General features: G+C 39.5%; 1 protein-coding gene and 1 long non-coding RNA gene across 6 annotated transcripts; both read left to right on the plus strand.

Annotated features, from left to right (window-relative positions):
• Nucleotides 1-356: 356 nt before the first annotated feature.
• On the plus strand, nucleotides 357-8,967 carry LOC135111670 (tRNA N(3)-methylcytidine methyltransferase Mettl2-like). 4 transcript variants are annotated; one of them, XM_064025227.1, is made up of 7 exons: nucleotides 357-602; nucleotides 5,455-5,608; nucleotides 5,801-5,953; nucleotides 6,220-6,738; nucleotides 7,195-7,308; nucleotides 7,589-7,761; nucleotides 8,146-8,967. In XM_064025227.1, exons 2-7 carry the CDS (start codon nucleotides 5,586-5,588, stop codon nucleotides 8,307-8,309), a joined length of 1,146 nt encoding a protein of 381 aa, XP_063881297.1. In that variant the 5' UTR covers nucleotides 357-602; nucleotides 5,455-5,585; the 3' UTR covers nucleotides 8,310-8,967. The 4 variants fall into 4 exon arrangements, 3 of the variants coding, with proteins under 3 accessions (XP_063881297.1, XP_063881295.1, XP_063881296.1); XM_064025226.1 differs by lacking the exon at nucleotides 357-602 and adding an exon at nucleotides 4,908-5,051; XR_010273867.1 differs by lacking the exons at nucleotides 357-602; nucleotides 5,455-5,608 and adding an exon at nucleotides 4,864-5,051 and having other exon boundaries at nucleotides 7,589-7,846; nucleotides 8,146-8,285.
• A 640-nt stretch (nucleotides 8,968-9,607) lies between these two features.
• Nucleotides 9,608-13,149, plus strand: LOC135111671 (uncharacterized). Of its 2 annotated transcripts, none has more exons than XR_010273869.1 (2): nucleotides 9,608-10,820; nucleotides 11,972-13,149. It is a non-coding gene; the product is annotated as an uncharacterized LOC135111671 (long non-coding RNA). The 2 variants fall into 2 exon arrangements; XR_010273868.1 differs by having other exon boundaries at nucleotides 9,608-10,745.

The raw sequence follows: 13,149 nt of genomic DNA on the forward strand, positions 1-13,149 counted from the left end.
TAAAAAATCACATTTATTAAATTTCCTTGGGTTGAAATGATGGGGGAGAGAGAGAGAGAGAGAGAGAGAGAGAGAGAGAGAGAGAGAGAGAGGCGTTCACCGAGTGGCAGCTGCTTTAGTTTGGTTTCGGTCAAGACTGACGTTTATGGGTCCTGTATGAAGTCGGTGCTCGCAGCCTTCCCAACGCCGCCTCAATTGACGTTGCGCTCGCGCGGCTGCCCGACAAGTTAAGCAGTCAGTGTGTCGCGTCCGTCGGTGGTGTTAGTACGCGTGTTTCAACTCGCAGCCTGACACCTTTTTTTTTTTTTTTTTTTTTTTTTTTTTTTTTTTTTTTTTTTGTGTGTGTGTGTGTGTGTGTGTGTGTGTGTGTGTGTGTGTGTGTGTGTAACCACGCCTACACAGTGGCTGCCAAGGCTTACCCATGAGTTAAACCTTCTTTAGTTGGTAATGAGGAAGGCGTGGGCTCTAGCAGTGGACACCCGAAGGCAGCAGTGGGTGAAAACAAGCAAAATAAAGAAAAGTTTGGCTGTGAGAAGGTGCTAGACAGCCAGCCATAGTGACGAGGAGGCAGGAAGGTCACCACCATCACCACCACAGGGAAGGTAAGGTCAGGAAGTGTTAGAATAAATTTAGGTAACTTAACGTAACTTTTTAATGAACAACTGAACAATCCACGGTTTTAACTCATTTTAACGCATCTCACCTAACCTCCAGCACAATATATCCCTGTGTCAGCCTCGTCTCGTTGCTAAAAACCGTAAAATTTAACTTAATGAAAATGTAAACAATCTGGGTTGTTTCTATTTATCAGCCATTATCTATCTTATCTGTGAGTGTTTTAAACCAATACTGTCGCAAAGCGGAGCCACATGACCAAGCTTTAATACCCGCTCGTTAGATATACCTGCCATTACTTAGTTTAAGTTTGGCGAGGGTTTAAATGAGTGAGAAGGGTTGGTCGTCCCCTCCACTGGCCCCCCCACCGCCATCTTGGATAAGATGGCGGTGGGGGCCCCCTCCGGTTCCAATATTATTATTATTTTTTTTTCCTAAGTATTTTATTTCGGCTTGTAGCCAAGATTTTATGGTTTGTAAAAATATTTCGTTGTTTTTTAAGTTATTTGAGCGCGTGTGTTGCGTGAAAAGTGGTGATTTTGGCGTTGTTTTTGTGTAAATAAGAGGGCCGTTTTCGGCGTATTTTTTTACGGTCCCAAAACTAAATTTTTTATTTCAGCCTGTACTAGGTTCTTATTGGTTTTAAAAAATAGTTGGTGTTTTTTTAAGTGTGTTGCCGTCCCGCTCAGTGAAATGCGTGCACCGTACACTTGTTTTTATTCGTGTTCAATTTCCAATAATATTGATTTTTTTTTCGGTAGATTTTTTATTTGTGCTTGTAGCTCACTTTAAATGGTTTTAGAAAATAGTTCAGATTTTTTAAAGTGTTTTCCGTTATGTTTAATCCAGAATGGGTGGACATTTGAACGATTTTAAATGGGGTGAAGGTTCCAACAGTTTCCAGATACTTCTTTTTAAATATCTTTAATACTACTGCGTTTTGAAATGTGTTGTTATTTGCGGCATCAGTTAAAATGTTTGGCAAGTCTGAATTTATTAAGCATTCCTGTCTGGCTGCGTTTTTTAGAGGGATCATTTTCAAAATGAAATACGTACGTACGTAAATAACGGTCGCTGTGACGTCATCAACCCCCCAGCCGTGACGTCACAAGCCCCCCATCCGTGACGTTATCAGAGTGGTACCTTCCCTAACTCCCTTACAGTCCCTCCCAGTAAATATTCAGTGTTTTTTTTTCAAGGTATTTCAAGGTGTGTGTGTGTGTGTGTGTGTGTGTGTGTGTGTGTGTGTGTGTGTTGCCTTATTTTTCGTTGTACAGATGGTGATGCAGTGTGTGTTGCTTTGTCTTTCGTTGTACAGATTGTTATGCAGTGTGTGTGTGTGTGTGTGTGTGTGTGTGTGTGTGTGTTGCCTTATCTTTCGTTGTACAGATGGTGATGCAGTGTGTGTGTGTGTGTGTGTGTGTTGCCTTGTCTTACGTTGTACAGATGCTTATGCAGTGTGTGTGTGTGTGTGTGTGTGTGTGTGTGTGTGTGTGTGTGTGTGTTGCCTTGTCTTTCGTTGTACAGATGTTTATGCAGTGTGTGTGTGTGTGTGTGTGTGTGTGTGTGTGTGTGTGTGTGTGTTGCCTTGTCTTTTGTTGTACATATGCTTATGCAGTGTGTGTGTGTGTGTGTGTGTGTGTGTCTGTGTGTGTGTGTGTGTGTGTCTGTGTGTGTGTGTGTGTGTGTGTGTGTGTGTGTGTGTGTGTGTGTGTGTGTGTGTGTGTGTTGCCTTGTCTTTTGTTGTACATATGCGCTCTCTCTCTCTCTCTCTCTCTCTCTCTCTCTCTCTCTCTCTCTCTCTCTCTCTCTCTCTCTCTCTCTCTCTCTCTCTCTCTCTCTCTCTCTCTCTCTCTCTATATATATATATATATATATATATATATATATATATATATATATATATATATATATATATATATATAACCTAAATTCTGCTGTATTTGGAAAGTGGCAGTTTTGCATAATATTTGGAATAATTACATATGTACGATAATTTTACCAGAAGTACAATAATTTCAACCTGTGTAGTACGATAATATGGCCAAAACAATCTGATAACGCTGCTCGCGCCCCAGTCTTTCACCAGCTCTGATAGGGGTTAGTTTGGATTACTGTTTGCGGCCTTGTGACCTCGTCATTACAACTATTACTTGTTCTTGTCAAGATGCCCAAACGAAAGTGTAAATTCACTGCAGAGATGCAGAACAAACTCCCGTGCTTCAAAAAAGGCAGGTATGAGTGGGAAGCCGAGTGTTTGGTGTGTACTCCAGGAACATTTGTCTCACTGGCACATAAAGGCATTAATGACTTACAGTCACATGTGAGCTCTGAGAAACATCAGAGAGCAGTGCAAGAAGAGGGTTCATCAATGAAGATGACACATTATTTTGTTAAACCAGGAAGTGAAGCTGAAGATGTTAGTGCTGCAGAAGGTGCATATGCATTTCACACTGTCAGATATCACGGTAGTTTCTTATCCATGGATTGTTCATCTGTTTTGCTGAAAAAAAAAAACTTTTCCTGATTCTGAGGTGGCAAGAAAGTTTTCTAGTGCTCGAACAAAGACAGCAGCTATTATAAAAGTTGTGCTTGCACCTCATTCTGTTGATGTTGCCTTAAAAAGCCTAAAAGAAAATGAAGTAGTATACTGTGGAATTGCTACAGATGGTAGTAATCACGATGCATTAAAGCTGTTTCCTGTAATTATTCAATACTTTGGAAGAATGGTGGTTTACAGTCAAAATTGATTGAGTTTAAGAACATCCCAAATGAGACTGCAGACACTATTGCCAAATATGTGAAAGAAACCCTAGATAAACATGGGCTTACTAAAAAGTGTGTGGCATTTACAGGTGACAACTGCAATACAATGCTTGGAGGACTCAAGCGTAACGAAGAAGGGAATAATGTGTTTGCAAATCTGAAGAAGATGTTGGAAAAGTCATTGATTGGAGTAGGTTGCCCAGCACATATTCTGAATAACTGTGTTCATCATGGAGCAGAAAGAATGGATATTGATATTGAAAATATTATCAATAAGATTTATTAGTATTTTCATATCTACACAGTTCGCTCTGAAAAAATTAAAGGAGTATTGTGAATTTGCTGAGGTTGAGTACAGGAAACTTCTCTCTCATAATAAGAGTCGTTGGCTGTCTATTTCCTGGCATCACAAGGCTGATAGAGATGTTTCCTGCTCTCAAGTCCTTCTTTCTTTCACAAGAGCAACCACCAACAGTAATAAAAAAATTCTTTGAAAATGAAATGAGTGAGATTTACCTCTGGCATATGCACTCTTTAATGGCTGTATTTCACACACACATTCAAACAATTGAAAAGGAAAGGAACTCTGTTGTAGAAGTGCTGACAAATTTGGAGTCTGTGTGTAAAGTACTTGCAGAAAGAAAGAACCAGCATTTCATGTCTTTAAAAGTTAAAGGACTAATTGCTCAGAAGCGCACAGAAGGAAAAGAAGAAGAGTGTAACAGGTTCTGTGTTGAAGTAGTTAACCTGTACAACAGATGCTCAGAGTACTTAGCTAAGTGGATGAAACCACTAGAAGAGTTCTCTTGTTTCAAGTGGATGGTCTTGAGTGAAATGCCAAACTGGACTGATGTGGAACCTTGTGTTGTATACTTGATAGACAAGGGAATAGAACTTGATGTAAAGTGCTTTGACCAAGTTTGTAACTTGAGGCAGTTTGTAGAAAGGAACAAGAATGATGAAGACTTCAGTAAATTACCAGCACATAAAAAATGGACCAGATACTTTGAAGCATCAAAGAATATTGAATGCCACTCAGAACTGCTCAGAATTGCACAATTCTTTTTTGTTGTAACATCCCACAATGCTAATGTGGAGCGAGTCTTTTCGCTGATGCAAAGTCAGTGAACGAAGGAAAGGAACAAGCTGAGTGTTGATACAATGAAAGGTATTCTGACTGTACAGTACAACTACCGAGAGACCTCTTGCGTTGACTTCTTCAACTGTTTAAAGTCCAACAAGGAACTACTTAAAAATATAAGATCTACAGAAAAATATGCATCGGCACATCAAGCAACACGCAGTGGTTGAAGAAGAGTTAGAAGACAACAACTAAGCTAAGTGGAAAAACGGAATTCAAGATTATCAGCCATATGCAAAGGTAAATAAGTTGAGTTTCTTTTAATTAATTTACATGTTTTCCAGTATCATATCAGGACCACAATCAGGTGTTAGTGAAGGTGTCCGGAATTTTGATAGTTCATATATGGCAACCCTATGTGTGGGAGTGGAGTGCAGTGGGTGAATATTCGTCCCCGTCCACTCAAGATCAAGACTACGGAGTGTCATGTCAACATGAGTGAGGGCGAGGAAGCAGTGCCTGCTAAGAGGCCTCAGTTTGGCACCAGATTTCTCAGTAACAAGAAGAACGTATTCGAGCACAATGCGTGGTGAGCACTGCGTTCATTTGGCGTGTATGTGGGGGTGGTCTTGCTGTGAGACTGGCGGCAGGAGTCACGCTGCTTTGTTGTCGCAGTGACGGCGTGAGATTTCTTGACAGGTGCCTTGCTTTTCTTGGGCAAGTTTTAGTCAGGCAAAGGATACATTCTCAAGGATGATCATGCCGTGGGTAAATAAGATGTGGTAATATCAAAATAACTTCTTATCTGAGGGCTGGGTTAGGTTTAATTAATTTACTTAATTTCATTGCAGATCCTTCAGTTGAGTAGATCAATTTGAAAAAAAAAATCATATTTTGCCCAGAATTATGTGTGCCAAGAAGTTTAATTTCATATCGATCCGTGTCACAGTGTCAAACAAAAGTGAGGGTCACTTGGTTTCCTCATGTTGCAGAGGCGCTTCACCTCAGCAGCCTGTTGGGTCAGGTAGTGCGCAGGCAGCTGAGGTGTGCTCGCCTGTACTGTGATGAAACCAAAGATCGGAGGAGGCCACAGGGAGGGGGGAGAGAACTGAAAGACTGGAGGATGGTGTTCTCACATAACAACTGGTAAGGAGGTGAACAGGAAGCTTGTCTCTCTTGAAGGAATCTGAAGGAATAGGGAAGATTCTAGTTGGCAGTATATTAAGTAATAAGAGGAAGATATTTTGAAGTAGATAATTTAGAAGTTGACTCCTGTTTTTAAACTGTCAGTTTAATGCAGGGGTGAGCTCTTTGGTAAGTGTTGGATCTGTTTTCTAGGGATAATGTTGTGTGGGATGAAACTCAAGAGGCAGAGGCTAAAGCAAAAGTACAAGTAAATTCTGAAGTCTTGCTGACGACTGAGGAGATTGAAAAATTGGAGCAAGAGGCAGCTGGCAAGTGGGATGCTTTCTATGGCATCCATCAAAACAGGTGAGGGAGGAAATGTAGATGTACTTTGTTTAAAAGTACAAAAGATTCTTGGATTATATGAATTGCTTTAAAAAATCCTTAGTTGATAAGTAAATTATTTTCAAGTTGATAAGTGCAGATAGACTTCAGGATTACATAGCTTACTTTCCAGTCAGAACTACTGATGGACTTGTTGATTATATAGATTACCTTCCATTTACATGAAAAGTCCAGACAGATAATGCAGTTTCTTTACAAAGGTCTATAACGGAATATATTTTTGACAGATTCTTCAAAGACCGGAATTGGTTGTTTACTGAGTTTCCTGAGTTGGCACCTCACCTGGCACACACCTTTCCTCAGAAACAGAATCCTGGAGATGCAGCCTCCCCTCCTGCATCTCACCTCCAGAACAATGTGCTGGACAGTGATGGGGAGGCAACAGAAAGTGAGAAACATAGACAGCCATCAGAAACCAGAGATGAAAGAATATCCCCACCACCACCATCACCACCAGCACGAACCTCAGAATCCACAGACAACACAGAGAGAACCAGTCTTACCAGTGTTCCCTGTGAGAGCATTACTGAATCACCACACACTTGTTCTCAGGAAAATAGTGCAACAAATAATTTTCCTGGCAAAGATGCAACATTTCGTATCCTTGAGGTTGGGTGTGGTGTTGGCAATACTGTGTTCCCCATACTGAAGACAAACAACGAGGAGGGTCTCTTTGTGTACTGCTGTGACTTCTCAAGTGTTGCTGTTGACATTGTGAAGGAGTCTCCTGATTATGATACAAAAAGGTAGTGTGTGTGTGTGTGTGTGTGTGTGTGTGTGTGTGTGTGTGTGTGATTTGTTTTGAATTTCACAATATACATCTTGTTATAAATAGTAGTCAGTCTTTCTTATTTTAGCAGTAAGTGAAGGTAGATTCAGGCATTCATTCATAACTGCACAAGTATGACGGTTGACAAAGAAGTATAGATAGAACATTGTTGATGAGATGTATATATTTGCAGTATAGTTATGTGCTTGGTCTTATTCAGCCATGTGATGATGAGCACCAATGCAACTATATTTTGAGAAAGTTATTCGGAGTGCAAATTTTACTTTTCTCTTACATTATAGTAGAATTAATTCTTGAGGATTATATATTGAGATAGAAATTATTCTGATTATTTGAATTTTCACAGTTATATATTATTTTCATATTCAATAATTATCCATGCTTGAAATTGTTACTTGTTGCTTTGTTACAGATGTCATGCCTTTGTGTGTGACTTGTCCAGTGAGGAGTGGGAGACGCCCTTCCCTAAAGGCAGCCTAGACATCATTGTGTGCATATTTGTACTTTCTGCACTCCACCCTGACAAGTGAGGAGCCCCTGTGAATGCTAGATTAACCTTTGAAGGAGATTACACAAAAATCTATTATAAATTACTAAAATATCATGAACTTCAAATGATTGATTAATATAATATATTCACAGTACGCAGAATATTGAAGTTTCCACATGCATTTTAACAAACCTTCATAACCTCCTAAATTTACAAAGTAATTTTCATGTATATTTAATGAGGAACTGTAAGTCATTATTATTTATGCAAGAAAGTAGTGAGTGTTTTCTTCTACATTGGTCACCATTGTTCCCAGGTACCCACAGGTGATCAGCAAGATGGCAGAGTACCTGCGGCCAGGTGGCTTGATACTGTACCGTGACTATGGCCGCTATGACATGGCTCAGCTACGCTTCAAGAAGGGACGCTGCCTTACTGACAACTTTTATATGCGAGGAGACGGCACAAGATGTTACTTCATCACTCATGGTCTGACTTAGTTATACAAAATGGTGCTCATCATGGATATCAGGATAGATAAATAGGCTTCATTAGATTCTTCATGAAAAATATAGTGAGTTAAATATTTGTAACCAGAATTTCATCATTTAGATTCCCTGTGCTATACAACTAAAAGAAATGTTTAGATACATTTTAACCATTTGACTGCTATATGGTACACCTTTCCATAATTAATAATCACTCTGAGATATCTTTACTCCTTTAAACTAAGTAGAAATTGCAAAATCTTTTCTTATTAATCCCCTTCTTTCTGGTAGATGCTTATAAAGATCTCATGCACCACTTATGGTGGTGTTAATTGTTTTGTATTGCAGTCAGAGGGTTAAAAAAAAAAGTTGGTTTGGCTTTCAGATGAAGTGAGGGAGATGATGACCCAAGCCGGCCTGGAGGAGGTGCAGAACCTGGTGGATCGGCGGCTGCAGGTGAACCGCGGCAAGCAGCTCACCATGTACCGGGTGTGGGTACAGGCCAAGTACCGCAAGCCTGCACACACTGTACCTGATGCTCATCCTTGATGCTCCTGCTAGTGTGGTAGGCTGGGTGTGGTAGGCTGGAGCACATTCATCCCTGTTACTTTGAGGAATGAGGTGCTTGTTACTCAGTGTATGCAAGGTGAGTATGGCAGGATGTACCATCAACTAAAGTGTCACTGAATCATTGCTTATTTTTCTGCTCTTTTCAGTTTTTAACTGAACTCACTCCAATACACTGATATGTCATTATTTCTTGTGTATATGGTGCTTATTTATTTTATGTATTGTGATTGGAACTAAAAGTGAAGAAAAGACTGAAAAGCTGAGGATTTTGTGTAAAAGATGGTAAGTAATGAATGATAGATTTAAGTAGAAAAAAAAAAAATTATATATATATATATATATATATATATATATATATATATATATATATATATATATATATATATATATATATATATATATATATATATATATATATATATATATATATATATATATATATATATATATGAAGTCTATAGGTCAGAAAGCTTCTTAACATAATTCTGAGAAGACTTTTAAATATTGAAAAACTGTCAAGTTTCCTTGGTTACATATATTCAAGAAAAGAGGTTTATTTCAATTTTTACACAATATAGGAAAATAAATCAAGCAAAGTGTTAATATTTTGATAAATAAAATGTTGACTTGTTTTTCATCACATTTTCATTGACTGTGTCACCTTTTAACTTCTACTTTGTCACAGCTGGTCCTAGAGTTCTGTCAAACATGGCTCTGATATAGAAAGACACATGACAGGTGAATGGAGAATATTTCTAGAGGTCCGTGTCCTGTAGTGAAATGTTAGCAGTTGGTGATGATGGAATGAGATAAGCTGGGAGACAGGAGAAGACCTGGAGATAGTGTGTGTAGGAAGACTTGACAGAGATGAACATTAGAGAAGAGATTGTACACAACTGCAAAAGGTGGCATTGACTCATAAGCTGCCCAACCCTGCAAAGGAAAATGAAATCATGACATTCAGTGATTATAATGAAGGGGGATTTAAAATGACAGTCTCCCATGTTATATATACTGTACTTGTACAATCTCATTCAAAAAAAGCTCATGAAGACTTCCTTCATATCATTGTAATTGAATGCATGAAACTTATGGGAAAAAAGTGTCAGATCTACCTTACCCACCTTAGCTTGCCTTGAAAAATGCAAACTCTGAGTATACAAACTTAATCATGTGAGGTCCCTAATTTAGCACCAGGTATTCCCATGCACAGCTTAATAAAGGGGCCCAGCAGAGGGAAGGATGAAAGGAGCACTTGTCGTTCATCACCATCTATCTTTACCTCCAACACTTTATCTTTTCTCTCCAGGGATTCCTTATTAACCAAGTGGCCAGGTCTGATAAATATCCATGTTTCCCTGCTCAGACATTCCCTCCCTGCATGGTGATTGGTCAAAGCCCTGCCTGTCATCTCTCCCTCCAGTGCTTGTCCACTATGTACATTACACTGGTGGCCTCCCTCTCACACCAGTCATCATTGCCCTCATTCACTCTTGATTAATATATCCTCCCTTATTCTAGATTTTTGTTATTAGTTCCAGTTTTAAATCTGAATAAGCAGCAATTGGATATGGATGCTACAAAGAGGGAGCTCAAAGGCACTTATGTGATATTATTGGTACACAGAATGACCACAGCAGCAAAATGGAAGATGTGCAGATGCTCTTTGGAGATAATGAGGAGCTGGCAATATTTTCATGGTATAAATGAAGTAAAAGTTAAATACTATTTGTTTTAGGGCCTAATTTCATATTGGGATATAATTACATCTTGCTCAGGAACAGATGAGCTGCATGTGCAGTGCTGCTCTATTGAGTACAAAGAAACTACATTGATATTGTTTGCAGGTCTTGCATAACTTACGTCAAATTGACGAACCTACATCATTCTGCTTATAAAAATAGTTCAGATAAATAATACGACAGGGAATTCAAGGGTGATGTTTGTGAGAAATATTTCAAAGTGAGGTTGCCAGGCACATGAAGATCCACATTTGAGATGGTGTGAGTCATACTAGCCAACAAATATGAAAACTTGAAAAAAAACTAGCACAAAAGGAAATCTAGAGCTGGTAAAACTTTATTGAAAAAAAAAATATATATGGCATATTGTGCCATATTTTAATAAGCAAACAAAGAGAAACAACAAAAATAACACAAACACATCAAGTAATACACCATAAGATTACAGACACCAGCAAAGCACAGCGACCAATTAAAACTCAAGACACAGAGCATTGGGAGGGGCCGTTACAAAGGCTGATTCCAACTTGACACTTTACAGCTGTTTGGAGAGAACTGGGCTAGCTTTCTCCGAGTGTCAGTGTCCCATATACCGGGTGGAGACACACATGCCCACCACGCCCTTGTCCACAGTTACAACAATCCACGGCCCCGTAGGAATGGTGCAAGATAGGTAATGACAGCGAGTGAGAGGGAGAGGGTGAATTACGCTCTCTCTCTCTCAACTACATTTGTCTTGATTTTAAGGGTAAGCATAAATCCCTCTTCAATTAGGGGGCACATACCTCTTTTTAATTAAGGTGTTCCTATTTTATCATGAAGCATTGATTTATATTTGTAGTTTTGATATAATATTTGCGTTTCTTTGTCTTCTTAGCAGTGCATACAAACTTGGGGACTGCTGGGAAATTGTTAAGGTTTTAGGGTGTGTGTGTGTGTGTGTGTGAAGTGGGTGGAGTAATATTACCTCTCACTCACCCTGCTCATTTTTTAACCATTTGACTGCTATTTGGTGTATCTTTCCTTAATTACCACTCACTCTGACACATCTTTATTTGTTCCACAGCCACGTCTAATCTTTAAACTGGTTACAAATTGCAAAATCTATTTTTCTTACTCCCCTTTTCTTGTATATGCTTATAAAAATTTCATGCATTACTTCTTTTGGTGTTAACTGTCATATCACGATGAAAGGGTTGTCACACAGTCAGCCATGTGATAGTCTCTTGGCCATGAAAGTCCTGCTAACTAAACCAGTCACTAAATCCTAATCTACTCCTACTTTAATCTACAGTACCCTAACTACCCTAAATAAACCTTAACTTGCACAAACCTTTCCCTACCCAAAAATAAACCAGCTCCTACCTAACTGTGACTGAACTTTGCCCCTCTCTGTTGTACTTTCTCAGGAATGTGTTGTGAAAGAGAGAAATGATCTGTGCCTCTGTGAATAAATGGCTTTGATTCTCATCTGAAGCTGTACCATTCCTGGCCCATTATGAGTATGTCTGTGTGTATGCGTTTACTTCACTTTATTAATGTTAATGCATACTTAACTACCTATCCCACAGATGACATGGAGAGCATTATATTGGGTCAGTGTTTGTTAAAGTGGCTGTGTGTAGTTTGATGCATTGTACAGATTTTAGATATTTCAATATACTGCTGAGAAGATAGGTTGTAAAGTTGGTGAGTGCCTGGCATGTACCTACTCTGTCTCATAGGTACTCATTCACTTATTTTACCTTAACATCTTCAGAGTTATGAGTTTGTTTAGACATCAATCATTGCTTGAATTACTCACCTTTGTCTCATTGAATGTTGGCAGCCTTGTCATATATGCATCCACAACTCCTCTCATGCAGCACCACCATGCCCACCATTCTTCCTGCCCCACAGGCCAGGCCAGAGCCAAAGCTGGGCACCTTGCTTGACACCACCCACTCCATCTGGCTTCCCAGAGGGTTCTTGCAGGACTGTCTGTGATGTGTGCTGCTGGGAATAGTACTGTGATGGAGGCTGTGAGGCTGGACAGCAGCTTGAGTATGCAGCACCAGCAGTCTGTCCCAGATGTGGGGAAGCACCAGTGTGAGGGTGAGAGTCACCTGGAGCCAGGCAGCTCTGTCTGTGGAGGTGAGGTCAAGTTTGAGTCACAGCAGTGTGTCAAAACTGAGCTTAAGCATCACACCATGACACACAGTGATGTTAGAAATTATGAAAGTCTAGACCATGAAAAGATATTCACTGAAAAGCCTCACCTCACTGAACACTCTGTGACACGCAGTGATATTAGAAATTATGAATGTGTAGAATGTGGAAAGAAATTTATTCGCAAGTCCCACCTCACTGAACACAGCCTGACACACCGTGGTATTAAAAATTATGAATGTGTAGAATGTGGACAGAGATTCACCCAAAAAATTAATCTCAACAGACACACCCTGACACATAGTGATGTTAGAAATTATGAGTGTGTAGAATGTGGGAAGAAATTTACCCAAAAGTGTCACCTCAATGAACACACACTGACACACACCCACAGTGGTATTAGAAATTATGAATGTTTAGAATGTGGAAGGAAATTTACTCACAAGTCCTACCTCACCAAGCACATCCAAACGCACAGTAGTGTTAAAAATTATGAATGCCTAGAATGTGGAAAGAAGTTTAATCGCAAGTCTAGCCTCAGCAGACACTCCATAACACACAGTGGTGTTGGAAATTATGAATGTGAAGAGTGTGGCAAAACATTTACTACCATCACTTATCTCAATAAACACACTTTCAGACACACTGGCTTGAGGAAATTCAAGTGTGATGTTTGTGGGAAGTGTTTCAAGACAAAGGGTGAGATTGCCAGGCATGTGAAGATCCACATTTGAATTAGTGTGTTGTGTAGACAAATGAGGTCATACTCATGCTTTTGTGAATGTGTCCCATATGAGAATGTGCAGTGTGTTACATCTGGTGCTATGTTTATTGGCAGCTCTGCCCTCCTGTGCTGTGAGGGACTAATGGCCCTGGCTGTTGTTCTGCTGCCAGGGATGGTGTAGCTTTCAATAAATGTGTATGGTAAA

This window comes from Scylla paramamosain, chromosome 22 (genome assembly GCF_035594125.1).
Source record: "Scylla paramamosain isolate STU-SP2022 chromosome 22, ASM3559412v1, whole genome shotgun sequence".
NCBI classification, from domain to species: domain Eukaryota; kingdom Metazoa; phylum Arthropoda; class Malacostraca; order Decapoda; family Portunidae; genus Scylla; species Scylla paramamosain.